General features: G+C 40.7%; 1 protein-coding gene across 1 annotated transcript in view; it reads right to left on the bottom strand.

The window, feature by feature from the left end:
• The window catches only part of LOC137498885 (uncharacterized), a 155,179-nt gene extending 128,727 nt beyond the window's left edge, over nucleotides 1-26,452 (bottom strand). Inside the window, exon 1 of the mRNA XM_068226593.1 lies at nucleotides 26,373-26,452. Coding sequence (XP_068082694.1) covers nucleotides 26,373-26,418 — 46 coding nt within the window. The 5' untranslated portion in view covers nucleotides 26,419-26,452. The remainder of the gene's footprint in view (nucleotides 1-26,372) is intronic.
• Between the last annotated feature and the right edge of the window lie 1,062 nt (nucleotides 26,453-27,514).

Raw genomic sequence — 27,514 nt, 5'->3', positions numbered from 1 at the left:
TGGAAGTAGGAAAGGGGGGCTGCCATTGTAACGGAAACTCCCCAAATCGATTGTGACTGCGCAGTAGGCAATGGGGCCTGCAATTATAATGTAAACTTCCCAACTCGATTGTGAATGGCAGTAGGCAAGTGAGCCTGGCGTTATCATCACAAATCCGTAACAAGCACTTTACACTGGAAACAACGTATGGGGACCTCTCCATATTGTTTCTCGGATAACGCTAAGAGACATGCTATTTTAAAACAATCTTATTTACTGCATGTACAGTATTTACTTCAATATTCGTATACAATGCAGAATACCGTAGCGAAGCACGGGTACATTTGCTAGTTAAAATATATTATCTGAGACTGAAAGTTCTCTGCTCCATTCCCTGAAGTTCGTGACAAAGCTGCCAGCCAGTCGGAAAGCTTCTCTGTTAATCCCCAGTCGAACATGATAGCTGTGCGGCTATTGGTCCTGGTTTTTAGTAGCACTTTTTCAGATTTCACAATAAAAACACACATAAGAACAATAACATACGTCCTCTGTCAGTCTCCTTTCTCAGTTAATCAGAACCTATATGGGAGAGTTTCCGAAGTTGGACCTCCTTCGTTTTTCGTTGGGTATTATTAACGTAAACCTTCAAGTTGGCTCTACTGGTGACAAGTGCGCTCAACGACGCATGACCCAGTGGCCAGTCGGCTGTAGTACGTGAAGCAGTAATCACCCTCCCCCCCCCCCCCCCCGGCACTTACCGCTCTTGAAAGGGTTTTGGCCTGCGTAGCGACCGCTGCTCAGCCCGAGAGCCTGCAGATTACGAGGGGCCGTGTGGTCAGCACGACGAATCCTCTCGGCCCCCATCTCACCGTCAGATAGCTCCTCAATTCTAATCACGTAGGCTGAGTGGACCTCGAACCAGCCCTCAGGCCGAGAGTGACCTGGCAGGGAATCGAACCCGGGACCTCCGGGCGAGGGGCAGGCACGCTACCCCTACACCACGGGGCCGGCAAATAGTTACAGTTATTGTGTTCTCTTCATTTGTGTTATAAATATTGTGCTACCAATTATAAGCCGCTGTGTACGGTACGAGTAAGTATAAAAATGATCGACATTATATTGCTTAAGGGCCTTTTGTATGTTCCTGTACCATCATATTTTCTTACATGGTGTCCAGTTGCCAAAGTTGGACCACTGCGTGTTTCCTAATTTGGACCTGTCCATTTTAGAAGATCGTTACAAAAATTCATATTTATTGCACTTTTACAATAAGTAATAGTTACGGATTACTTTTCTAGATTTCCAAGATGGCAAAGAGGAGAATGTACGGGAAATGGACAGAAGATGAGTTGAAGGTCGCCGTGGCAGCATGCAGAAACGGTGACTATGGACTCAACGAGTGTGGCCGTGTATATGTAGTCCCTAAAGCTACATTAAAGAGACATGCTGACAGTAGAAACACGTTTTCAAATGAAGTTAAATAATTCGGAAGACAACGAATTTTCACGGCTGAGACGGAAAAAGTTATCGCTGACCACCACTTCTTATTTGAAGAGAGGTTTTTCGGGTTTACTCTCAAAGATGTTCGTAAACTTGCATTGAAATTAGCATAGCAATAAAAATTACCTCATAGTTTCAACAGAGAGAATAAAATAGCAGGAGGAAAGTGGTTTTATTTTATTCATTTATGAGCAGACTAGCACAAGCAAGGAAGAGCTTTCTTAAGAAAAGAAATTTGCTCACTTCAAACATTGATATCGGAATTAGAAAGATGTTTTTGAAGACCTTCGTGTGGAGTGTGGCATTGTATGGAAGTGAAACATGGACGATAACTAGCTCAGAAAGAAAGAGAATAGAAGCTTTTGAAATGTGGTGTTACAGAAGAATGCTGAAGGTGAGATGGATAGATCGAATCACGAATGAAGAGATACTGAATCGAATTGGTGAGAGGAGATCGATTTGGCTAAATTTGACGAAAAGAAGAGATAGAATGATAGGACACATCTTAAGACACCCAGGACTTGTTCAGTTGGTTTTTGAAGGAAGTGTAGGTGGTAAGAACGGTAGGGGTAGAACAAGGTATGAATATGACAAGCAGATTAGAGCAGATGTAGGATGCAATAGTTACGTAGAAATGAAAAGGTTAGCGCAGGATAGAGTGGCATGGAGAGCTGCATCAAACCAGTCTATGGACTGATGACTCAAACAACAACATTTATGAGACGAAATCTACACCTTTCTCTCCGCCAGCCAGAAGAAACATCAATGGCCCAAGCTAAGGGGTTTAACAGAGAGAGTGTTAATAATTTCCTCGAAGTTCTTGTGAAAATTGTCGATGAGAAAGGAATTACAGCTAACACTGCACTAAGCGCCGACGAATCTGGCTACACAACGATGAAAAAAAGACAAAAAGTAATCGCGCAAAAAGGCAAGCACTTACTGGGATCCATCACAAGCGGGTGCGAGGAGTAAACACTGCGCAGTCAGTGCGCCTGGATACTTTATCCCACCAATGATCATATTCAAGCGTAAGAGGAAGCAGCACCTGGCAGCGTGGTTGAAATCTGCGACACTGGTTACATAAATTCTGAATTGTTTGTGTCGTGACTCAAGCACTTCAAAAACATGCGAACTGTGGCAAGGATTCAGCTGTGCTCCTGCTACTTGATGGTCACACAACACACAGCAGACATCTAAAGCTGTTGAATACGCTCGTTATAATGGTATTATCAGATTTCAACCACTTGATGTTTCGTTCTATGCACCTCTTCAAAGGTATTTCATTCAAGCCCAGCACAGATGTTTACGTGAAAATGTAGGAAAAAATATAACAGATTTCAGATATCTAGACTGTTGAACGAATCCTATGGCCGAGCAGGAACAGTTGGGACAACGGAGAGTGTCTTCCGCTCAGCAGGAATTTGGTCTGTGAATAGGAATGTGTTTTCTGATAATCATTTTTCACCAGCAGATTGCTTGAAGGCTGATAAGAATTTGATAGAGCAGATCACTTCTACGAATAATAGTCCTAGTAGGGAGGAATCCTCTTTAGAACACATTTCAAGTAATGATGACTGTACGACACCTACAAAGCAATTCAAGAAGATTATAAAACGGGTACATCATATTATATATGATTAATTATGTGATGTTATGTTATTAATAATAATATGTTTGTTGACCCATTATTTAACTATAAGGTTTTAAAGTTTTATTCTTGCTTAGTTGTTTACCTTTTTGTATGTTTTACATGTGAATTTTTGTGAATATAGATATTTTATACTTAGATAGCAAAGGTATATTTCCAGTGCAATCAAGAAGCCTGCTCTTCGAGGTAGAGGAACACCACACAATGCCACTGTACTCACGAGCAGTCCTCATTAGCAACAATTAGAACAGTCGAAGGGTCAGTTAAAGAAAGAAAAACTGCTAGGGTAGCTTTATTTCCACCGGGCGAGTTGGCCGTGCGCGTAGAGGCGCGCGGCTGTGAGCTTGCATCCGGGAGATAGTAGGTTCGAATCCCACTATCGGCAGCCCTGAAAATGGTTTTCCGTGGTTTCCCATTTTCACACCAGGCAAATGCTGGGGCTGTACCTTAATTAAGGCCACGGCCGCTTCCTTCCATCTCCTAGGCCTTTCCTATCCCATCGTCGGCATAAGACCTATCTGTGTCGGTGCGACGTAAAGCCCCTAGCAAAAAAAAAAGCTTTATTTCCGTAAGAACAAAAGGAAAATGCTAGCGTTCGTAGGCCTAATTCAAGCTGGTTTTGTGTTATAAGACAAAGGAAGATGATATGATACAAAGTATGGACTGTAGATTATGGGTTCACATATGGTATGCCAATGTGAAGCCCAGCATGAAGAAATATTTCTGTTCAGACTGCAAATAGACTGTATCGTAACTTGCCATTCTTAATCCCAGAATATACACAGGATTTTTATATTTGTGTCCATTTTTCTTTGTTTTTTGTTTGTTTACTAACAATTTTACCATGTGGTCCAACTTAAGCAACCCCCAAATTAAGCGACCGGCTTCCTAATTCGGACCATTTATATACTTCTAAATTTTAAACTGTATATCTTCGAAGTCCATACCGATTCAAAATGCAACAACGCCTTATAAAAGTGTGTAACATGTAAATTTTTGTACATTATGTTTTACTTCAATTAAATACATTATAAAGACGTAGGGTAAAAAAAAGTGGTTCAATATAGGCAGCCTTCCCCATTTCATTCGCTTGCTACACAGAGACGAAGAAAATAGTTGGGCAAAAATTGGCCGAGTAAAGATCATATGACTTCTTGTATACAATGTGTTCGAAATATGTCAATCACAGGCCGTGGTAAATGGAATGGGCACAATTAAAAAGGGGGCGTGAATCACCCTTATAATTCATAATTTTTTTACTGTGATCAAATAGGACGCTTCAGTGATAGTTTTCACGTCGACAGTAAATTAATTTTTGAGTTTAAAATGTAAGTTGATGTAACTGCACTACAAATTTCTCGTAAAATAGTCTGAGTTTATAATAATGAGTTAAATTCACAAAAAAAACAAGCACCTCCTCCTTAATTTTTTACATTTCTATGTTTCTCCATTCCGAAATATCAGAAGGATATTGAGCCTTTAGATTAGAATATCAGTGATACTTGTGAATAACTTCTCATGAAGATCACCCCATCACGCATTGTATAAACAGGCTTCTCAGTTTAACACGTGCGTTGTACATGAGGGTGCTCTTCAGCAGAAGAAAGCAAGCTTAGCTGAATCGTCAGCGTAGTGGCATTGCTCGGAGGGCCTTGGGTTCAGTTTTCGGCCGGGTCGGGGATTTTAACCAAAATTCGTTGGTTCCTCTAGACCGAGGGCTGGGTATTTATGACAGTCTTAATACGCATCTTCACCCTACACAACATATCATAAGAAAAAAGTGAATGCATTGCTCTACGTAGGATTAGCATCACGTCCGCGTAGAGGCGCGCGGCTGTGAGTTTGCATCCGGGAGATAGTAGGTTCGAATCCCACTATCGCAGCCCTGAAGATGGTTTTCCGTGGTTTCCCATTTTCACACCAGGTAAATGCTGGGGCTGTACCTTAATTAAGGCCACGGCCGCTTCCTTCCAACTCCTAGGCCTTTCCTATCCCATCATCGCCATAAGACCTATCTGTGTCCGTGCGACGTAAAGCCACTACCAAACCAAAAAGAGAAGAAGAAAAAGAAGAAGAAGAAGAAGAAGAAGACGAGGAAGAAGAAGAAGAAGAAGAAGAAGAAGAAGAAGAAGAAGAAGAAGAAGAAGAATTGCCCGGGATTCAAAGTACAACCGTCTTGGTATTGACTTGCGGCAGCCGACAATCACGCCCGACAGGTATTCTTACTGAAATAAGATGATCAAGCGGCTGATCCTGACAGCCTTTATCTATACATGAGATGTGTTATACAATGTGTGCGCTTCCTCCTTTGGTCTTCTCTGTAAACGGTTTTCTTTTTTTTTTTTAGGTTGGGGGATTACACGTGAAACTTGTTTGTTGAAGGTTACGTCAAACAATTAGCTCATACTTGGGAAGGACACCATAGTAGGTAGTGGGGAAAGTCTCCACTTTCTCCATGAGCTGCTGCTGCTACTCCGAGGAGTCAGGATATGGTATAGCTGTCGCCGTAGTCTACGCGAAGACGAGCAGACTAGCTTCCTATTTACTCGAGTACCGTTCCCGGCTTTACCACGAATTCTGAATTACAGAGAATCTGGAATTCAATCTTGGCAAACTAGTCATTGAGATTCTTATCTAGGAAGTATCCCACTGTTTTCTCTTCTGAGTATATCAGAACTCAGGAAATCTTAAGATATCTGTGGATATCTCTGTACTTCAACTCAGACCAATTTCCAATGATATCAGTAAGATTGCACATGGAGTCAGTCCGGCCAAAGAATCGAACCTCGCATCACAATATAGTATTACGATGTATAAATCCGCCATGGATTACTGATATTTACTAGGGACACACATAACATCAAACTCTGAATTTACACCAAATATGCCTGGACTGAGAAATCGTCTTCAGCAAGAATTACAAATTGCTGTAAGTCATTTCATTCGAATATCAACAAAATGATTTTATTCTCGTAAACCAAATATTTTTGTGCTTATTAACTTGCTGAGGAACATACAAAGTGACAAGAGAACGTATTTAGAGGTCAAAAGCCAAAGGTAAAAAAAGGACTGCTATCTCGTCTGAATTTTTTGACAACAGGTGCTTTTAAATGTCTCCCTACCATTAACTTGTACTATACTGTTCGTAATCAATGTACTGTATGCAACAAGAAGCGTTATAGTGAACAGAATTTTTAACTATCCTTGCAGATACAGTTCAGATAGTCCTAAGTCTATGAAAATTGGAAGACATAATTTGTTTAGCATATTGTATGAGTTGATATTTAGCCCGGGACTCCTCTGATGTGTAATTTGGGAATGGAGCATGGGACTGAGTTCAGGAGCACGGGAGAATATCAACTCATCGCAGGAATTGAGCTTTAGGGCAGTTCTAATCGATCTACTCTCCAACATCTGAATGCTATGTCAAGTTGTACTTTGAAAATTACGAAGATCGCTGGTAATTCATTGGTGCCAGCAAGTAGTTGTGCTCTTCAATCACGGTGCTCAGAACCTCGTTTTCTTTAAAGGGAAGTCATCCTGAGTTATAAAACTCTATTTCCATCGCACCATCACATTAAATTTAAGTTTATTCCAACACCATCCAATCCTTCGTCTTCTACCTCCTCTTCCTTCCCGCTATCCTCTTTGTACTGAAACATTTTCTGCAAAGCGATCTTAAAAGTACCGGGTTTTAAAACTACCTATTAAGAATAGATATATTTCTTTTGCATTATTCCTTAAAATAGAATCTACAACGAATAAATCAAATGCTCAATTGCCTAACAACTCGAAGAAAAAAACAGTAGAACATTTTAGAAAGTAATCTTACAGGCAATCTAACAGGAATCCAGTGAAAGGGAAATTGAATAGGTCAGATGAACTCTATACATCTCCTAATAGATCACTTGAAGAAAGACTACTTGGAATTCTAGGTTAATGGAAAACATTCTGATACTGACTTCCTTACTGGTAGAAGAACGAACAGAATGTCAATTGAGTGTGTGTTCAATAAGCGGTTGTGTTATAAAGCATTGTGAATAACAACGGTACGGCCAGGTTGAAATGACTTAATATCATAGATTAACACTAAGAAGATGATGATGTTCATGAAGTCAATTTAATTCGTGTTCGCAGTGTTTGAAGCTAGGATATAGGAACTATTGCAAAAGGTATCAAGGAATCTCTTTAACACTGCATCAGTCACGTTTTTTGTAAACAGTTTTTACGTATTGAGGCAGTCTTAGAGAATGGGGCCGATGGCCTAGATGTTACTCCTTTAAACAACAAGCATCACCATTACCAATCTTAGGGAATAAAACGAAAGAAATTCAGTACCTGTTAACATCACGAAGATAGTCTGTAATGACCGAGCGAGTTGGCCGTGCGGTTTGGGGCGCGCAGCTGTGAGCTTGCATTCGGGAGATAGTGGGTTTGAACTCCACTGTCGGTAGCCCTGAAGATGGTTTTCAGTGGTTTCCCATTTACACTCCAGGCAACTGCTGAGGCCGTACCTTAATTATGGCCACGGCCGCTTCCTTCCTACTCCTACCCTTTCCTGTCCCATCGTCGCCGTAAGACCTATCTGTGACGGCACGACGTAAAGCAAGTTGTATTTTTTAAATAGAAAAGGACTGAATATGATTCTGTTGGGTGTAAACAGAAATGAAAGTGAATTCGCATGTGAAGGATGTAAGGGAATTTAACACAAAATATGGAAAGAAAATTCCAGTAGACAGACCATTTCAAACATGTAGGCTGCATAATTTCCAGGGATGACAGTATAGACACATTTGAGGAAATGCTAATACAGTAATTTCTTAGTTTGCTCCACTAGATTCGGCAAAACGGAGGTTATTTCTCCGAAGAAAACACTCTCTCTACGTTTTATATTTGGATTGAATGGCTTACAAGGGAGTGAAAGCTGGGCAGACAGTGGTTATCTGCTTCATGAACTAGAGGTAATGATATAGATCGTCAACAGTTTTCTCTGGGAACGATGGTAGAAGGATACTAGTAGTAAAGAAGGGAAATCTAAGTTATTTCTTCTTTATATAAGGAGAGGTCATAGCCTAAATTAAGGCATAGCCACAACATTTGTTAGAGGTGAAAGTGGGAAATCATGGGAAACTATATTCACGGCCGCTGATGATCGGATTTGAATCCTACATTTCCCGAATGTAAGTTTTAAAATTGCCTTTGCTGGTAGGACCTAGTGTTTACAGTGCACTATGTCTTCTGGTATGGGCTAGAGCAATTTTGTTACTTTCATTGATCTGTCTCTATCTTATCTTTGGCTTTGACAATATGAAAGTGACTGAGGTATGAGCGATGCTAGTAATGCCATTCCTTCTGCAGCCAGTCCCTGCTATGAATGGTGTGAAAATGTTGCTCATAGGGTCGGTTGGTGCATGCATTTCAGTGGGCTTGGCAGACTGATATGTAATAGCAACTTCTGGCTCGGTGAGGAAAGCAACGGGAAACTACCTCACTCCTGATTTCCCTAGTACGCCTCTTTAGTGATGCCTAGGCCATCTATGACAGCTGATGGCAGAGCTGTTGAGGATCCAACCAGCCTTCGGGCTGAGGACTGAACATACACATACAAGTTTTAAAATACGTGGCTCGAGCACTCTGCCAAGTTGTTCCACGACGTCTAAGTAAGGATTAAATGCCATTGATAACGCTGTCTGTAAGAGTGCACTAGCGCGATGGAGCTATATGAAGTGAAGCGACGTAGAGTAGCACGGACGACTGCAGTAAATTATTGAAAGTGAGGAAAGCAGTGATGGAATTAGTACAGGATGACGGACGGAGTTGTATAATAGTTATGTAAGTGGTTGCAATAATTGCGAATTAGGGATCAGGATCTAACTAGTTCATTCTTAGAAACTTCAGACTAAATGCCGGAAGGCAAAAGGGGCAGCCTAAAACATGTTCGGTTCATCGTACGTTCGATTCCACGTCTGAGAGTGAGACAATTTAAAAGATAGATTTTCACTTCTGGAGTTCTCATTCTATGCTAGGAATGAGTATCAGGGTAATTCCTCCGGAAAGAGACGGACAGGCATAGAGGTAACAGGTAACTCCTACAAGGGCTTTTAGAGCGGCGTTGCATGTCTCATCCCCATCCGTCCACAGACGTAAACAAATAAAACGTTTCGTCACAGTTTTGAAGTTTTTTTAAAAATCATGAACCGGTCTCGTCACCAGGCGGTAGTTCGCAAATTCTACACATTATAGCAAAGTCAACTTTCGAGTATTGCCCGAAACATTTTGTTCATTTGTTTTCCTTACATGATTATTTTATGTTCATTACATCTGTGTAGAGTGTTGCCTATTAAAAAATAAAGGAAGAGAAAACCTACGAGAATAGCTTCCTGCCAATTGCAGTCCTCTGTAGCCAACATAACCTATCTTTGCAACCTGGTAAAATCGTGGTAGATTTTGTAAAATATGTTCATAATGCTAATATTGAAGTTTAGCCCTACGCAAAACTTCATTTCACGAAGGCCTGGTGGAGACAATTTCAAGATCTCGATGTCAACCGACTACAAAGACAAGAATGAAATTGGGACACGACTGATACGGTGTTTTGGCCTTCTATATTTGGATACAGCTGAGGTCAAAGACAGTTTCATTTTTAATTTGCTACCAGTTGCACTGAATGAAGAAAGACTGATACTATTTGAAGATTATTTGACGAGAAACTATTGATTAACATTATCTTGTTTCCCACCAATAATATGGGCTGATTATTTTACGGCAGGGTCAAAACCATACACGTTCGTGAATGCTTTCATTCGCACATTGCCAGTGCCTTCTATGCCTTCCATCCTCTCCATAGCCACTCCTCTAAAAACATAATTGATCTTGTCAAATGCTACAGCATACGTTTAAAAAATATATATTCTTCTCACATCCGTAAGAAGATGAAGTGTTTAGTACTTTGATTCACATGACAAGTGCAAGAGCATGACATGTATGTTCAACCCTTATTCAGTTTCTCTACGGGGTATCTTCGTAGCGAGTCTTTACGACCGGATGCCATTCGTGACGTCAGCCTAATCCGAGGAGTTCATGAGATGAAATGAATGACACGATATACGATAGTAGGGAGGGGAAGGATAAAACGTGGTGCCGGCACATAGCCTACTGTTGCTGAATAGCACCGTCATATGCCCTCATTCCATACGAAAACTGCGGAGAGGTCTGGAACTAAATCCAGGCTTCTGGCACGCTATCTAGTGGTTACACTGTATACCACTACCTCTCCTACCCTGGAGGCCAACATTCTGATGGCGAAAATGTTTCTACCAACGGGACTCGAACAGGGTAACCATGGCGTCAGACCATACCCTTTGAAATCCGAAAGAAGATGGAATTTTTTGTGCTATTAGTAGGCTACTTTAAATCATTTTGTCATTATTTCGGTGTATTTATACTATTATGTATAGAGGTATGGTATTAGTCTGCTTTTATTCAAACTAAATCCCGTGGCGAAAGTCCATGGGCTACCAAGCGACCGCTGCTCTGTCCGAAGGCCTGAAGATTGTGAAGTGTCGTGTGGTTAGCACGACGAATCCTGTCGGCCGTTATTCTTGGCTTCCAAGACCGGTCCTGCCATCTCCCTGTCAGTCAACTCCTGAATTGTAATCACAGAGCCCGAATTATATGTCATATAAAAGAGAAATATGTACATAAATATGTAGCTGAACCTGACAAAATATGTAGTTAAATATGTAATAAATAAAAAATATGTAACTTAATATCTAAGCTTTATTTATACACAGGAAAGGAAACAAAACAGAAAGTTAAAAGCCCAGATGTTATTCAACCTCTACATTTCATTTGGAGACGCAGTTAATAACTAAAGAATGTTCCAAGTTTTCTGCGGTCATCGAATGCCTTCTGCCTGTTAGGATGTTCTTATATATAGAAAGGGACCTTTTAACTTGACATGTAGTCAATGGCGCGTATTTCAAATTGCCTGGAAAAGAAATATTTAATTGTAGACTTGCTCAAGTGAGGAAGGTCCTTATTGAGATAGAAGAAATTTGATCTCATCAAACACAAATATTCTTATTAGAAAAGTGTTTCTGAAGACTTTTGTATGTAGTGTAGCCCTTTATGGAAGTGAAGCATGGGCAATAACCGAATAAGAAAGAAAGAGAAAAGGTGCTTTTGACATATGGCATTAAACCGAGGACTGGCGAAGGGATCACAAAAGAAGAGAACAATGTGACTAAGTTTGTGCAAGGCAATATTGAAAAAGACAGCTCGAGACACCCAAGACTTGCACCATCCACATAGCTAAGGGATGCGATTCTTTGAAAGAATACCCTGCTATAAATTATTAAATTATTTTTAGATGTTAGAGACGTACAGGATTTTAAAACTATTTTCAAGCGTTTAATTAAAAAACTTAAATCGATGTAAAATTAGTGAAAAAAATGGTTTTTTTCTTTCAAATACGGCATAAAATATTTAAAATCTGTAATATTTATCAAAATATTTACTATGCGTCGAAATATGTAAAAATATACAACTTTAAACTCCTGGAATAATTGTCCTTTTAGTGTGATTCGCCGACATTTTAGTTTTTCTTGTAGCTACGTATATGGGAAAAGAATATGTAATTACATACAATCCGGGCTCTAGTAATCACGTAGGCTGAGTGGACCTCGAACCACCCATCAGATCCAGGTAAAAATCCCTGTCATAGCCTTGGATCGAACCCGGGCCCTCCGGGTAAGGGGGAGGCACGCTATCCCTACACCGCGGGGCCAGCCTGCTTTTAATTTTTATAGTATTAAACGCATCTTAACTGTACTTTACTATGTGATGTATAAATCACGAATGTTTCAAGATTTTTTGCCACCCCAGCTTGCGCAATCCCAAGTCTGCACAAAGTGGAAGGGATTATTTAGTCTTGAGGCTAATTCTGAAGTGTTACACGAGGCAGGCTAGGCTCCTTTGCAGCCTGTACAGAGATGGCTTCGGATTTCTTTCGTAGGCAAACAAAGGAAAATCAGTGTGTCAGTATCTGTTGGTGGTGGTGATTATTGTTTTAAGAGGAAGTACAAATGGGCAACCATATTCTATTATCAATTTAGCCAATGTATGTATGTATGTATGTATGTATGTATGTATGTATGTATGTATGTATGTATGTATGTATGTATGTATGTAAAAGGATGTCCTTGTCGGGGCTGAGTGGCTTAGACCAGTGGTATTTAAAGTGTGGTTCGCGGGGTGGTCTCAAGGGGTACGATAATTTATCGTAGCTTCTGTTTTCGGTGAGACACCGGGCGAGTTGGCCGTGCGGTTAGGGGCACGCGACTGTGAACTTACCTGGAATAACTTACCAAGGGAGATGTTCAATAAATTTCCAATTTCTTTGAAATCATTTAAGAAAAGGCTAGGAAAACAACAGGTAGGGAATCTGCCACCTGGACGACTGCCCTAAATGCAGATCTTGATTGATTGATTGATTGATTGATTGATTGATTGATTGATCCTGGAGATAGTGGATTAGAATCCCACTGTCGGCAGTCCTGAAGATGGTTTTCCGTGGTTTCCTATTTTCACACCAGGCAAATGTGAATTAATTAAGGCCACGGACGCTTCCTTCCCACTCCTAGCCCATTCCTATCCCATCGTCGCCATAAGACCTATCTGTGTCGGTGCGACGTAAAGCAACTTGCAAAATAAATAAAAAATCTTTTTTGGACTTAGTATTTTTGTCTACCATTACACAGAGTCGACTTTTCTAAAATGAGTGTCAGTTTGCACCTCCCATTCACCAGATATGTAGGAATGCTTACTTATGCTGCATTGCTCTTTTTAAATTATTTGTTTCGAAATCCACTTATCGCTTTAATTTTTCTTCAGTAACAGTGTATAAAGTACAATAGTAATTGTTGCATTAATAATAATAATAATAATAATAATAATAATAATAATAATAATAATAATAATAATAATAATGTTTTATGTCCCACTACTTTTTACTGTTTTCTGAGACGCCGAGATGCCGGAATTTAGTCCTTCAGGAGTTCTTTTTCTCGCCAGTAAGTCTACCGCCACGAGGCTGACGTATTTGAACACCTTTAAACACCAGTAGACTGAGCCAGAATCGAAGCTGCCAAGTTGGGGTCAGAAGGCCAGCACCACAACCGTCTGAGCCACTCAGCCCGGCGAGTTGCATTATTAATATTGTAGTGGTGTATACACATGGTTGCTAGGCAATGAAAACCTCGTGATTCTACTCATGAGTAAACCACGTTTCTCCATCTGCCTTATGAAGTCTTGCCGCGTTGTCCCAGAAGGGGACAGAAGACTTCAGTGGTCGAATAATTGGGCTATCATTAGGCACTGAAAATGGCAGGAACAGTAAGTTCTTCGGCCATTGCTCACCGCCCAGTTTTGGGCTGCTTCTGTAAGGTTAACTCCTAGTTTCCTTTGCCCGAAGATGATATATATACAATACACATTATTGTACTGCATGACTTCCAGCTATTTCTTGCGGAGTGGGAATTTTTACGAACAGACGGACGAAGTGGCTATGGAAAGTCCACTTTCGCCCGTGGCTAATTTCTTCATCGAGCATTTTGATGGAGGTATGTTGATGATACATTTGTGGTCTGGACAGAAGATCCTGAGAAACTTCATCTATTTCTAAACCACCTAAATCAGCAACATCCTTCAGTTAAATTCACTATGGAGATGGAGTGGGACGGATGCCTTCCTTTCTTGGATGTTCTAGTAAGAAAGAAACTGGAGGGCTCCTTGGGACATGCCGTCTATCGTAAGCCTACCCACGCAAATCGCTATCTTCATGCAGATTCTCACCACCATCCAGCACAAAAACAAGGCATTCTCACGACACTCACCAAGAGGGCGAGACGAATTTGTGAGCCATCAAACATCTAGGTGGAGATGGACACACTCAAAGTCACGCTCAAGGGTAATGGTTACAGCGATTTGCAGATTCGTAGAGCCCTGCATCCCAGAGAAACGACCAAACAAAGCTCACAGATGGAAGAAGTGCCTACCTGCCTTACATTCATAACACCACAGATCGAACTGCCAAGGTCCTCCGCAAACACAATATAAAAACAGTGTTTGGCACCGCCAGTAAAATTGCTCACAGACTGGGTAAAACCAAGGAGAAATTGTCCCCACTTTTACATCTTGGGGTATACGAAATTCCCTGCACTTGCGGTAAGGTATACATTAGCCAAACATGCCGGTCCATTGATACTCGTATCACGGAACATGAACGTAATATTCGTCTCAACCAGCCAAACATACCAGCAATAGCTGAGCACGCTCTATCGTCGGGTCATGCTGTCATGTTCCAAGATGCTCGAGCTTTTACTCACACTCACACTAGACACTACAGTTCCAGGATTATACGGGAAGCTGTGGAAATACGTAGAAATCCTAACAATATCAACAGGGACTCTGGCTATCAATTAAGGAATACCTGTTTGCCAGCCATTAAGGATTTACGTCCCTGTCCCTTCACTATTGTTATTTCGTTTCGGTGTTTTCCAAATTCGTACGTTCCTCATCGCCAGATGTTTCATTCCAGACTTGTGTCAATGTCATACCTTCAATGTGCGTACGCCTGTTATGTTATGTGACCCTCTCAGACTGATTCTGATGGTTCCGTCAGCTTCCGCTTCGAACGCTAGCGCTGTACCGCGTCCGTGGAGCCATCTGGTGACGAATGAACGTACCATTTCCACTTCAATTGGGTAACGTCTAAATTCAAAGCTCATTGTTTTAGAAGCCTTTCTCGAGGACAGTCAAGATTTTCATCTTGACACGGCATAAGCCCAAAAGCCTATATCATCTCTATTATTGTTATTATTTGGTAACATGATGGTGTGGCGGTTTAGCTGCTTGCCTGTCATCGCGGCGACCGTGGTTTGATTCCGGGCGTAGCTGGGGTGGTGTTTTCAGTTTAAAATTCCGTTTTGTCAAGAAGAGCATGCGATGTTAAATACCCGGCCACAACTCTGTCATGCTTCAGTACGCGCAGAGACCCTGAGCAAGCGGGGTAATCTGCGGAATATGATGATAAATTATTATAAATTAATATTATTTGGCGTCAAGCAACAATCATTTGTTATAGGTATAATCGCAATATACTCGTACTTCGGGGGTAGGAGGGTAGAACAATTGGATTTTGGGGGTACGCCAACCAAAAAATTTAAATACCACTGGCTTAGACTATAGAAGCACTGGCCTTCTGAGACCAAGTTGGCGGTAACAATCCCGACTCAGTCCGGTAGTATCTAAAGGTGCTCAAATATGCCAACCTCATGTCGGTAGATTTATCGGCATGTAAGAGAACTCCTGCTGGAGAACATTTCGGTACCTCGGCGTCTCCGGAAACCGTAAAAGTAGTCAGTGGGATGTTAAAACAATAACATTACCATTAAAACTGTCCAGTCGTAGATGACTTCTAGCTTGGAAAGCTTCTTTCAATATACTGTATATGCTTTTTGATAGAATTTCAAAAACAATTTCATGTGATTAAGTGTACATGGATCTTGTTTAGATGGTGCGCAAATACAAGAAAGTGGTTGTGGCCTTAATTAAGTTGTCATTTGTTTTCTGTGAATGTGGAAAAATTTAGCAAAGTATCGTCATGCCTACCAGCGGTACGGTTCGAATTCACGGTTTTCCGAATGCAAGCTTACAGGTATACACTGTATATAAGGTTAACTTTCTTAACTTTATACAGAAGCTTACGAAAATTAACACAGCGAAATTTAAAACCGAAAAAAAAATCCTGTCTTAAGTAGGCTATATGATGAAGTATATACTGAAGGATGTATATTCTCGAATAATTATTGAAATGGGATGCACTCATTACCACGACGACAAATATAAAATGACGTGATTCAATGTTTATGCTCTTGGTCATCCTAGCAACAGTTTTACACTTCAACTCCAGGAGTACGTCATAATGATAAGCAGCACTTACTTCCTGATCCTTTCCCAATAGCATACGTATACAGCGGTAGCCAGTAGAATACTGTAGAACGAAATAGAATGCTCCCTTCCCCTAGTTTCTGATCACCAGAAGAACGTTCTGACGCCTAAATGTGAGTATATCGTCGCTTAAGAAACAATCCCCTTCCTATCATTATGTTCCTGAACATCGGTCACGTCCCCAGCCACATGTGGATATGCAGTCTATTAGAACAATTTTCATTTTGTTCATTTTCCTATGGTTAAGTGTAAAGGAAAATGAACCTTACCCTGCCGCACTGTAGGGAAGTATACTCGTACTGTATATGTAAGGTTAACTTTACGTCATACACAAGCATACAGAAATGAACACAACGAAAACTGTTCTCATAGACTGTATATTCACATCGGGCTGGTAGGAGGAACCAGTCCTAAGGAAAATTATAATTAATGTTATTTGCTTTACGTCCCACTACCGACTTTTACGGTCTTCGGAGACGCCGAGATGCCAGAATTTTGTCCCGCAGGAGTTCTTTTACGTGCCAGCAAATCTACCGACACGAGGCTGTCGTATTTGAGCACCTTCAAATACCACCGGACTGAGCCAGGATCGAACCTGCCAAGTTGGGGTTAGAAGGCCAGCGCCTTAACCGTCTGAGCCACTCATCCCGGCAAGGAAAATTATGTATAGGAAGAGCATTGTTAGATAGGCGGTATTGTTCCTTAAGCGACGATATATTATAATTCGCAGTACAGGAACCAGTATTTGTTTACAGTATCAGACATCTCCTTAATTGGTCTCACTATCTGTCTGGAATTGAAGTCCGTGGACTGTCCACGAAACGAACCCGAAGCCTTCGAGTAAAAGGTAGGCATACTACCCCTACACTTGGAGGCTGGTGACTTAAGCACACCTTCATATTTCTTTGACGGATTCAAGATAACGGGAGAATGATTCGTTTCTATTTACGCCAAAGTCAGAGTATCATTCTGACTGCGATATTCATTTTGGGTAAATGCGAACATGTTATTGTGAGTCTATTAATCCTAATTGATCACAGAAGCATTCAGTGATCCTCTCCCCCTTTTTATCCACATTTTCCGAGCATTGGCAGAACAAGGTGTTGCGTCATGTGATCGGATTGATCGGATTCTTAGACCGGGTTTACTAATTTTTCAGATGATATAACTCTTCAATAGTTACCACGCTGGAGAGTGACCTGTGTTTAAGTCCTTCAAATATCAGTCTTTAAATTTTGCTAGAGCTGCATATCGAACACCGTTCGTCTGGATTATGGAAGCAGGTCCATCAACATTTAGTCAGGTGAAAATCCTTCTCTAGCCTCTACTCCATCTGCGCAACTCAGTCCAATATTACTTTGTCACTCGTATACAATCCTACAGTATACTGGCACATGCGTAGCTCATCATTCTAAACTTTAAACTTTCTAATTTTTAAAGCGAAATATTTATTTAAAAAAGGAGATCGTTATTCAACTAGGTGGAAATAAAAACATCTATCATATTACATTTATTTTTATATTTAATCTTTCAATCTCCATTTCTGTTCATTAGTATTAAAATTCATAAAATTGGCTTCATAGCTATGCTCCTTATAACACGTATCTACGAGGGTATTAGACTGGTAGTGAAGAGGTTACGCGCTCGCTTCCTTCACTCAAGGTTGTGGGATCGAATCTCAGTACTATATATTGGCATGGAAGAGTAGGCCTACTTAATTCTGAAAGAACCACGACAGTAAATTTAAGCAAAACTCGGTGTTTTACGAGACTATTGATCTTAAGTCATAACCTACTAAAACCTACAGTTTTATCTAGGCTCCAAATCTCCGGGACGTGACATCCGGATTCAAAAATCCTATAAGCATTGACCGGGATTCACGACCTTGATTCAAATTACAGTATTTCATCCCTTTCGTCAGTAAATATACAGGTACGTTAAAGAAAATCTGTTGAGACCAAAATTCTGACACTTTTCTTTTGCTAGTGGCTTTACGTCGCACCGACACAGATAGGTCTTATGGCGACGATGTGATAGGAAAGGCCTAGGAGTTGGAAGGAAGCGGCCGAGGCCTTAACTAAGGTGGGATTCGAACCCACTATCTCCCGGATGCAAGCTCACAACCGCGCACCTCCAACCGCACGGCCAACTCGCCCGGTATTCTGACACTTCGACGTCTCTTCAAATAGACAGAGCTACTAATCGAATTGACATTAAACATTCTATTATTATTATTATTATTATTATTATTATTATTATTATTATATGCGTCGGGAGACGCGTGGTTTCGAACTCCGACGTCGGCTGGTGTCAGGAAGGGCATCTGGCCCTAAAACGTAGCATAGAAATTCATCTCACCCCATTCCCGATCCCATATCAAGAAACGGTACTGTTGAAATTATTATTATTATTATTATTATTATTATTATTATTATTATTATTATTATTATTATTATTATTATTATTATTATTATTTATTATCAGGCTATTGATATGTAGGTCTACCATGATTTAACACAAGCTAATTTCAATTCCGGTTCCAGACAATTCTAGAGATACAGTACAATAATGTAATATATGTCCGGCTCATTGGTAGAATGGTTAGTATCGCGGCCTTCGGTTCAGAGGGTCCGGGATTCTATTCCCTGCTGATTCTTAGATTTTAGCCACATCTGGTTATTTTCTCTGACTCGGGAACTGAGTGTTTGTCTTAATTCACACCTCTTCGTAATTGCAATCAATCAATCAATCAATCAATCAATCAATCAATCAATCAATCAATCAATCAATCAATCAATCAATCACTACTGATCTGCATTTAGGGCAGTCGCCCAGGTGGCAGATTCCCTATCTGTTGTTTTCCTAGCCTTTTCTTAAATGATCGCAAAGAAATTGCAAAATGAATAAACATCTGCCTTGGTAAGTTATTCCAATTCCTAACTCCCCTTCCTATAAATGAATATTTTCCCCAATTTGTCCTCTTGAATTCCAACTTTATCTTCATATTGTGGTCTTTCCTACTTTTAAAGACACCATCCAAACTTACTCGTCTACTGATGTCCTCCCACGCCATCTCTCCACTGACAGCACGGAACATACAACTTAATCGAGCAGCTCGTCTCCTTTCTCTCAAGTCTTCCCAGCCCAAACTTCGCAACATTTTTGTAACGCTACTCTTTTGTCGGAAACCACACAGAACAAATCAAGCTGCTTTTCTTTGGATTTTTCCAGTTCTTGAATCAAGTAATCCTGGTGAGGGTCCCATACACTGGAACCATACTCTAGTTGGGGTCTTACCAGAGACTTATATGGCCTCTCATTTACATCCTTACTACAACCACTAAATACCCTCATAACCATGTGCAGAGATCTGTACCCTTTATTAACCATCATATTTATGTGATTACGCCAATGAAGATCTTTCCTTATATAAACACCTAGGTACTTACAATGATACCCAAAAGGAACTTTCACCCCAGCAACGCAGTAATTAAAACTGAGAGGACTTTTCCTATTTGTGAAACTCACAACCTGAATTTTAACCCTGTTTATCATCATACCATTGCCCACCGTCCATCTCACAACACTATCGAGGTCACCCTGCAGCCGCTCACAATCTTGTAACTTATTTATTACTCTGTACAGAATAACATCATCTGATTCCACATCTCTGATTCCACTTCTTTACACATATCAATAATAATAATAATAATAATAATAATAATAATAATAATAATAATAATAATAATAATAATAATAATAATAATAATAATAATAATGTTATTTGCTTTACGTCCCACTAACTACTCTTTTACGGTTTTCGGAGACGCCGAGGTGCCGGCATTTAGTTCCGCAGGAGTTCTTTTACGTGCCAGTAAATCTACCGGCACGAGGCTGACGTATTTGAGCACCTTCAAATACCACCGGACTGAGCCAGGATCGAACCTGCTAAGTTGGGGTCAGAAGGCCAGCGCCTCAACCGTCTGAGCCACTCAGCCTGGCTTTACGCATATCATTGATATATATCAGAAAACATGAAGGTCAAATAATACTGCCTTGAGGAGTTCCCCTCTTAATTATTACAGGGTCAGATAAAGCTACGCTTACTCTAATTCTCTGACAAGGGGACATTCCCTACTCGTCACCACCGATTTCGCTCAAATTTATAGAACATGCAGGGCTTGGCTAGAAATGAAAGGACCCAAAGTGGGAACTCCAGATGACCAAGCGTATAGAAAATAAAAGTAAAAATAAAAATGTTGAGGCGGCTCACGCACCGTATAAGCCCCTTACGTTAGTGCGCATGTCGAGCAGTAGTTGGCGTAGCGGTAAGAGCTTGAACTAGTAATACGATGGTCGTGGGTTCGACTCGCCGTGTGGACAAGTTTTTTCTCAATTTTTAAATCATTCATTTATTTCAATTTATTTTACTTATGCAAAAGGCATACAGGACGTCATTTTTTTTTAATGAGCGCACAATTGTAGAAAATTTGAAGTTGCGAACTTTCCCGACGTGTTCAAACAGAAATTCTTCTTTTTTCTCCTTTATTGGCTATCTCCCCTCCTTGGGGAATGTGCCATAAACGTGAACAGTCTTTTCGCTGCAAGGTTAGTTTTCACCTGACAAGTGAAGGTTGCTCCTGGTGGCTGTTCACAAACAATAGATTCTTGGCGCAGGTAGGCAATGACAATGAAATCCTTTTTTTTTTTCTTACCTCTCCTATGCCTTTTGCGTATAAATAAATAAAATGAATTACTCACCTCTTTGCGTAATTGGAAAATGAATAATATAAAATTTGACAGAAAACACCAGTCTCCACACGGGCAGTCGAACCCACGACCATCGAATTACCAGTCTGAGCTCTTACCGCCACACCAACAACTGCTCGGCGTGCGTGCTAACGTAAGTGGCTTATACGGTGCGAGAACCGCGTCAATTTTTTTTATTATTTTCATTTTCTATACGCTTGGCCATCTGGAGTTCCCATTTCGGGTCCTTTTATTTCTAGCCAAGCCCTGTATGTTCTATAAATTTGAGCGAAATCGGTGGTGACGAGTAGAGAATGCCCCCTTGTGAGTTCTATTTTCTAGAAATATAGCCACCCATTCAGTCACTCTTTTTTCTAGTCCAATAGCACTCATTTTTGCCAGTAGTCTTCCATGATCTACCTTATCAAATGCCTTAGATAGGTCAATCGCAATGAAGTCCATTTGGCCTCCTGAATCCAGGATATCTGCTATATCTTTCTGAAATTCTACAAGCTGAGTAACCTTTCCCAAACCCAAACTGCCTTCTGCCAAACCATTTATTAATTTCGCAAACATGTCTAACATAATCAGAAAAAATGCTTTCCCAAAGCTTACATGCAATGCATGTCAAACTGACTGGCCTGTAATCAGCTTTATGTCTATCACCCTTTCCTTTATACACAGGGGCTACTAATAGCAACTCTCCATTCATTTGGTATAGCTCCTTCAACCAAACAATAATCAAATAAGTATTTCAGATATGGTACTATATCCCAACCCATTGCCTTTAGTATATCCACAGAAATCTTATCAATTCCAGCTGCTTTTCTAGTTTTCAACTTTTGTATCTTACTGTAAATGTCATTGTTATCATAGGTAAATTTTAATACTTCTTTAGTATTACTCACCTCTCCTATCTGGACATTATCCTTGTGACCAACAATTTTTACACAACTCATACTACCAACCACCACTGAACTACACAACAGGGTAGAGGGTTGACGTCACGAAGGGCACCTGACCGTAAAACAGGCCCCGAGTCGACAGGTGCTTAACTTCTCGTACCTGCAAACCCACTAGGATGTTGGATAAGCGGTGTAAAAAGAAAAATAAGAATAAGAAGGGGTAATGTAGAGCGCCCACTTTCTATGTACACATTCAGTTGATATGCGCCGCATATAATGGAGATTCACAGTCCTGAGTTCGTGGACAGTACTGGACAGGTCTTCTACTACCTGCACCCTTTGGCTGATCCTGATCATTAAAAGAACCTCTTTCGGGTATTGCACGTGCAGACAGGGGCCGTACTCTCATTCCAGCAGTGTGTTCTGAGCTTACACAAGGAAAAGTCCTGAGGGAACTTTCCAAACCCTTATCACAAGATGATTGGAAGATAACAGACTACGCATGTATAGGCCACCTAACAATTCAGAGTAGCCGACGTCGTCATGCACATAGCCGAATCAGCAGTTTCTTACGTCTCCCGCAGGAAGAGATATGTGAAGTCTCTATGATTCTGAATTTTTCAAACGTATAATAATAATAATCCACGCACTGATTTTAAAGTCCCAAGTACTGTAATTTCATTGGTGCATGTGAAAGTGATATTGAAAACTAAAATAACATTACAAAGTGACTTTTCCACATATTCAAATCTCAATATATCAGGCCATAAAAGTTGATATTTAGTAAAATCTAAGGTTCAATGTTTATGAAAGTAAGGTAGTTTAATCGTACCTATGATATACAATTTCTTCATTCATTGTTTAGTAATGAAAGTTTAGAAAAAGGGCGTTACATAGTCCAACATTTTAAACGGTCCATATTGGATACTGAATGTTAGGTTCCTCTTTCTTTTAAGAAATAAAAGAATTGGGGCCCACCTAAGGAACGGGGTCTGTTGTAATAGTAAAACGGCTCTTCACTTGCACTCTGTTAAGATGACAGGGAATACCAAAGTTTACGGATGGTGTATAAAATATATTAATATCCCAACTCCATTTTAATTATTTTTTTTGAAACACATGATCCATGCACTAAAGCTGTGATTTTAACAGCGGTTTCCTTTAAGTGAATCCTTTAATAAAGATACCTAAGTAGCATTTTTCAGTTCGTTTGTAATGCGCCATGCAACAATATCAGAGAAAATATGTTATTGTCATACATATGCTGAAATGATACGTTAGTGATATACATTAGAGATTTTTATCAGACAAAACCTGAGAAAGTTATTTAAAAAATTAAAAAGGATAAAAAGTAATTTTGTGTTTTTTAAATAATTTCAATTTCAAGCCAACAGAGGGCAATGAACTCGTGCATTACGTTTATATTTTCAATTAAATTTTCCTCCTGCTATAAAATACTCTCCTGGTTAAAAATCGATAAACTACGATATCTTTACATTGCAACTCTATTTTGTTTGTTGAATGAATCAGAATCCCAGTATTTATCCTCAAAGTTTAATTTACTCTCATCCTCTCATGAACGTAACACACGATCGACTACTGCACTCGTAATACCTGTGCATCGCTCATCATCATATAACAGCTCCTTTCAATTGTCTGGTGCAAGACTTTGGAATTCCCTTCCAGTCAGTGTTAGGAACTGCACCTTTTTAGCCTCTTTTAAGCGGTATTGCCGAGATTAGCTATTAAATATATAACCAGCTTGTGTGAATGTCAGTATGAATGGAAGGTTGAATAGTGGTTAGGATTTCTTTATTATTATTATTTCATTATTCTGTTTTCTGAAGTTTAGAAGTATTAGTTATTATGAAGGCATAAAATAAAATTTAGATGTCTTGGCTCCCACATAATAACTGACCATGATAGGGTACTAGACGCCCAAGCAAGAGTTGGAGGGTTGAAGTGGCGTCAGAAGATTATTTCTGTTAGGTAAATGGAATGTCGTATGGCTTATAGTGCCCGGAGTGTCCGAGGACATGTTTGGCTCGCCAGGTGACCTGCGAGTCGTGATGAGGATGAAATGATGATGAAGACAACACATACACCCAGCCCCCGTGCCAGAGAATGATGGTTAAAATTCCCGACCCTGCCGGGAATCGAACCCGGGACCTCTGTAACCAAAGGCCAGCACGCTAACCATTTAGCCATGGAGCCGGACTTCTGTTAGGTATAATCGCAGTATACTCGTACTTCGAGGGAACGAAGGTAGAACAATTGGATTTGGGGGTACACCAACGAGAAAGTTTGAATACCACTGGCTTAGATTATAGAAGCACTGGCCTTCTGAGAACAAGTTGGCGGCAGAAAAAAAAAAAAAAATATATATATATATATTGCTAGTTGCTTTACGTCGCACCGACACAGATAGGCCTTATTGCGACGATGGGACAGGAAAGGGCTAGGAGTGGGAAGGAAGCAGCCGTGGCCTTAATTAAGGTACAGCCCCAGCATTTGCCTAGTGTGAAAATGGGAAACCACGGAAAACCATTTTCAGGGCTGCTGATAGTGGGGTTCGAAACTACTATCTCCCGAATACTGGATACTGACCGCATTTAAGCGACTGCAGCTATCGAGCTCGGTGGCAGAAAATATAAGCCCAGTAGCAGTCTATAGGCGGAATGTTGGCCTGTGACAAAGAAGAATGAGCAGACCCTTCATGTGATGCAGATGAGGATGCTTAAATGGACGTTAGGAGTTCCACTGGAGAATCCACTGCAAAACGGGCACTTAAGTTAGACCTGACGCACGGCAACCCCAAGGACGGCTGAAAAAGCGCTGGCTGGATTGTCTGCCGGAAGATATGAGAAACATAGGCATCGAACCATCCGACCAGGAGCGTAACGTTAGGGCCTGCAATGTAGGCGGGCCCGGGCCTTTAAGGGGCCCCGCAGACACCTCAGTATATATCCTAATATTACTTTGCACGGAAATGATCAGGGCGGTTTTGTAGAATCAGTCGAAATAGTTTTTTTTTTTTTTTTTTTTTTTTAATACAAAATGTACATGGAGGAATCGTCACTTGGTTGCACCTAGCAGCAGTTTATTGTACCGAGTGCAACACATCACGGCTGTAAACAAAGCTTGTCCTTGCCGTCCCTCGCAACACCGCGACATGCTCCTCACAATAAGACCTGCATCAAATTATTGAAAAATAATTATAGCAATTAAAATATTGATAACAAGTTATATTTTAGTTAGGAAGTGATGTTTCGTTGATGTGCAGTGCTCCCAAAATCGTATTATGCACACATTTTGCTGAAGATTTAACTTTTGACACACATTTATTCCACAACAATGTATAATTCCAACAAGAAATTTGTGTAGTAGCAATCGCTCAACTCTGTTTCGACTGAGTTCTCCCTGCGCGAAGTGAATAATCGACTAGGTTTATCAGTTAAGCGGTTTGATATTTTTCATTTTTCATTTGAACAGTGTTTATTTAATTTTGTTCTTGTTTTTTTCGTATTCGAATAAATTATTATAACCGATACGTCGTTATCGATTACAGAGTATAGTTACTGAAAAATGAAACCAATTAAAGTTAAGTAAGAACATCTAAGACCGCCTCTGTGGTGTAGTGGTTAGTGTGATTAGCTGCCACCCCCGGAGGCCCAGGCTGGAACGGGGTCCACTCAGACTCGGAGGGTCAACTGAGTAGAGGTGGGTTCGATTCCCACCTCAGCATCCTGAAAGTGGTTTTCCGTGGTTTCCCACTTCTCCTCCAAGCAAATACCGGAATGGTACCTAACTTAAGGCCACGGCCGCTTCCTTCCCTCTTCCTTGTCTATCCCTTCCAATCTTCCCATCCCCCACAAGGCCCCTGTTCAGCATAGCAGGTGAGGCCACCTGGGCGAGATACTGGTCATCCTCCCCAGTTGTATCCCCCGACCCAGAGTCTGAAGCTCCAGGGCAGTGTCCTTGAGGTGGTAGAGGTGGGATCCCTCGCTGAGTCCGAGGGAAAAACCGACCCTGGAGGGTAAACAGATAAAGAAGAAGAAGAACGTCTAAATGGTTCGTGGTTCGCAGCTCAGCAACTTAGCCGTTAAACCACGGAGGCAGTCAAAGAAAACCTATTATACATTATTTTTAATAATCTTACGATAACGAATAATCCACAGTTTTATATAACTTTACAATATATTTAATTACTTCAACCTGTTGTAATTCAATTTATATTAGTTATCCATATGTATTTACATTTTGTTTGTGACGGGGGGGGGGGGGGAGGAGGAATGTTTAGTTTGGCCCGCACCGCATTCGTTTCGCCCCTGTATCCGACGCTGCAGACAGAGTGAAGTGGAGGGCAAGATTTAGGAACGCAGATGCCGCATAATGCCAATTCAAGCAGATGACATGCATGTAAAAAGAATTAAATGTGTAACTTCAATAGGTTCTGAGAAATTGCTCCTTATGTGTTGCATGATTTAAAATTGTGATCAAAGGACAAGGAGTGATGGCCGCGATGCTCCTAGCCTATATATAATAAACAATACGGTAGTGTTAGTGAGAGTGGTACTTACATGTGACGAGCAGCGCCGCACAGCAGCCACGTACGAGGACCAGCATGTTGGAGAGCTAGCAGAGTACTGCCAGCCTTTCACTATCTGCACCTTACTGGGAGATATTGGCAGCGCCCACTACATCTCCCATCTCAAACAAGTACTGGAGAAATCCGATGTATTAAAGGAAACAATTTAAAATTTACTCCGGTTACTACAAATATAAGTTACGTTTCTTCCCGCAACAGCAAATTATAGCCTTCCGCTTACTGAAGAGCCTGATTGAGACACTCTTGGTTTATACAGTTCTTTTCTCTGAATGAAATTAATGGGATTGTGGATGTATTTCATTCGTCAGCTAATGAATTCGTGAGGCGTCTTACGGATGTCTCATAGATCAAGTGTTCTTGGTTGTCTATTCTGGTAGAAGTTGAAACATGATGTTATACACCCATTACAACTTTCACAGTTGTCCGAGACACTGTCTTTGCAGCATTTTGTTCTTTTACGAGGAAACAAATCTACCGACACGAGGCTGACTTATATGAGCACCTTCAAATACCACGGATCGAGCCGGATCGGACCCTTCAATTTGAACTCAGAAGGCAGAGGTCTTAGCTACTCAACACGGCAGAAACTGAAACACTTTTTTTCTGGCGATATTGATGGTGATTGTTGTGTTAAAAGGAGAACTAGGCAAGCATCCTCTATTAACACTAATCAGAGGGGAAAAGAAGAGATGCAATCCTTCGAAGAATGAAAGTATCGGGAGTAAAAGCGAAGGGCCTCGAAGGGCATGAAATTTAAACACTTCTTAGGCATCGGAAACTGTCGGGGTGGGAAGAGGGCAAGTGTTGACCAAGGAATTTCGGATAGGAAAGTTGAAAGTGAAAAGATTGGCACCAGTAAGTGATGCAAAGCCATACGCAGCTGAGGGGCCTGTGGTTGCCATTCACACTCCAAAGATTGAAGACCCTTTTAATTGCCCTCCTACGATGGACAGGAGATGGTATGGATGCATTCTACCGCTTCCACCCCCTTCATTGCGTATCAGTCATTTCAACCGCATATATTATTATAATCTGTAATAATTTGAGTTTTTTTTTTCAATTGGCTTTAGGTTGCACCGACACAGATAGGTCTTATGTCGGCGATAGCATAGG

Source organism: Anabrus simplex, chromosome 1 (genome assembly GCF_040414725.1).
Source record: "Anabrus simplex isolate iqAnaSimp1 chromosome 1, ASM4041472v1, whole genome shotgun sequence".
Classification (NCBI taxonomy): Eukaryota; Metazoa; Arthropoda; class Insecta; order Orthoptera; family Tettigoniidae; genus Anabrus; species Anabrus simplex.
This window is presented reverse-complemented; position numbering and strand designations above follow the sequence as displayed.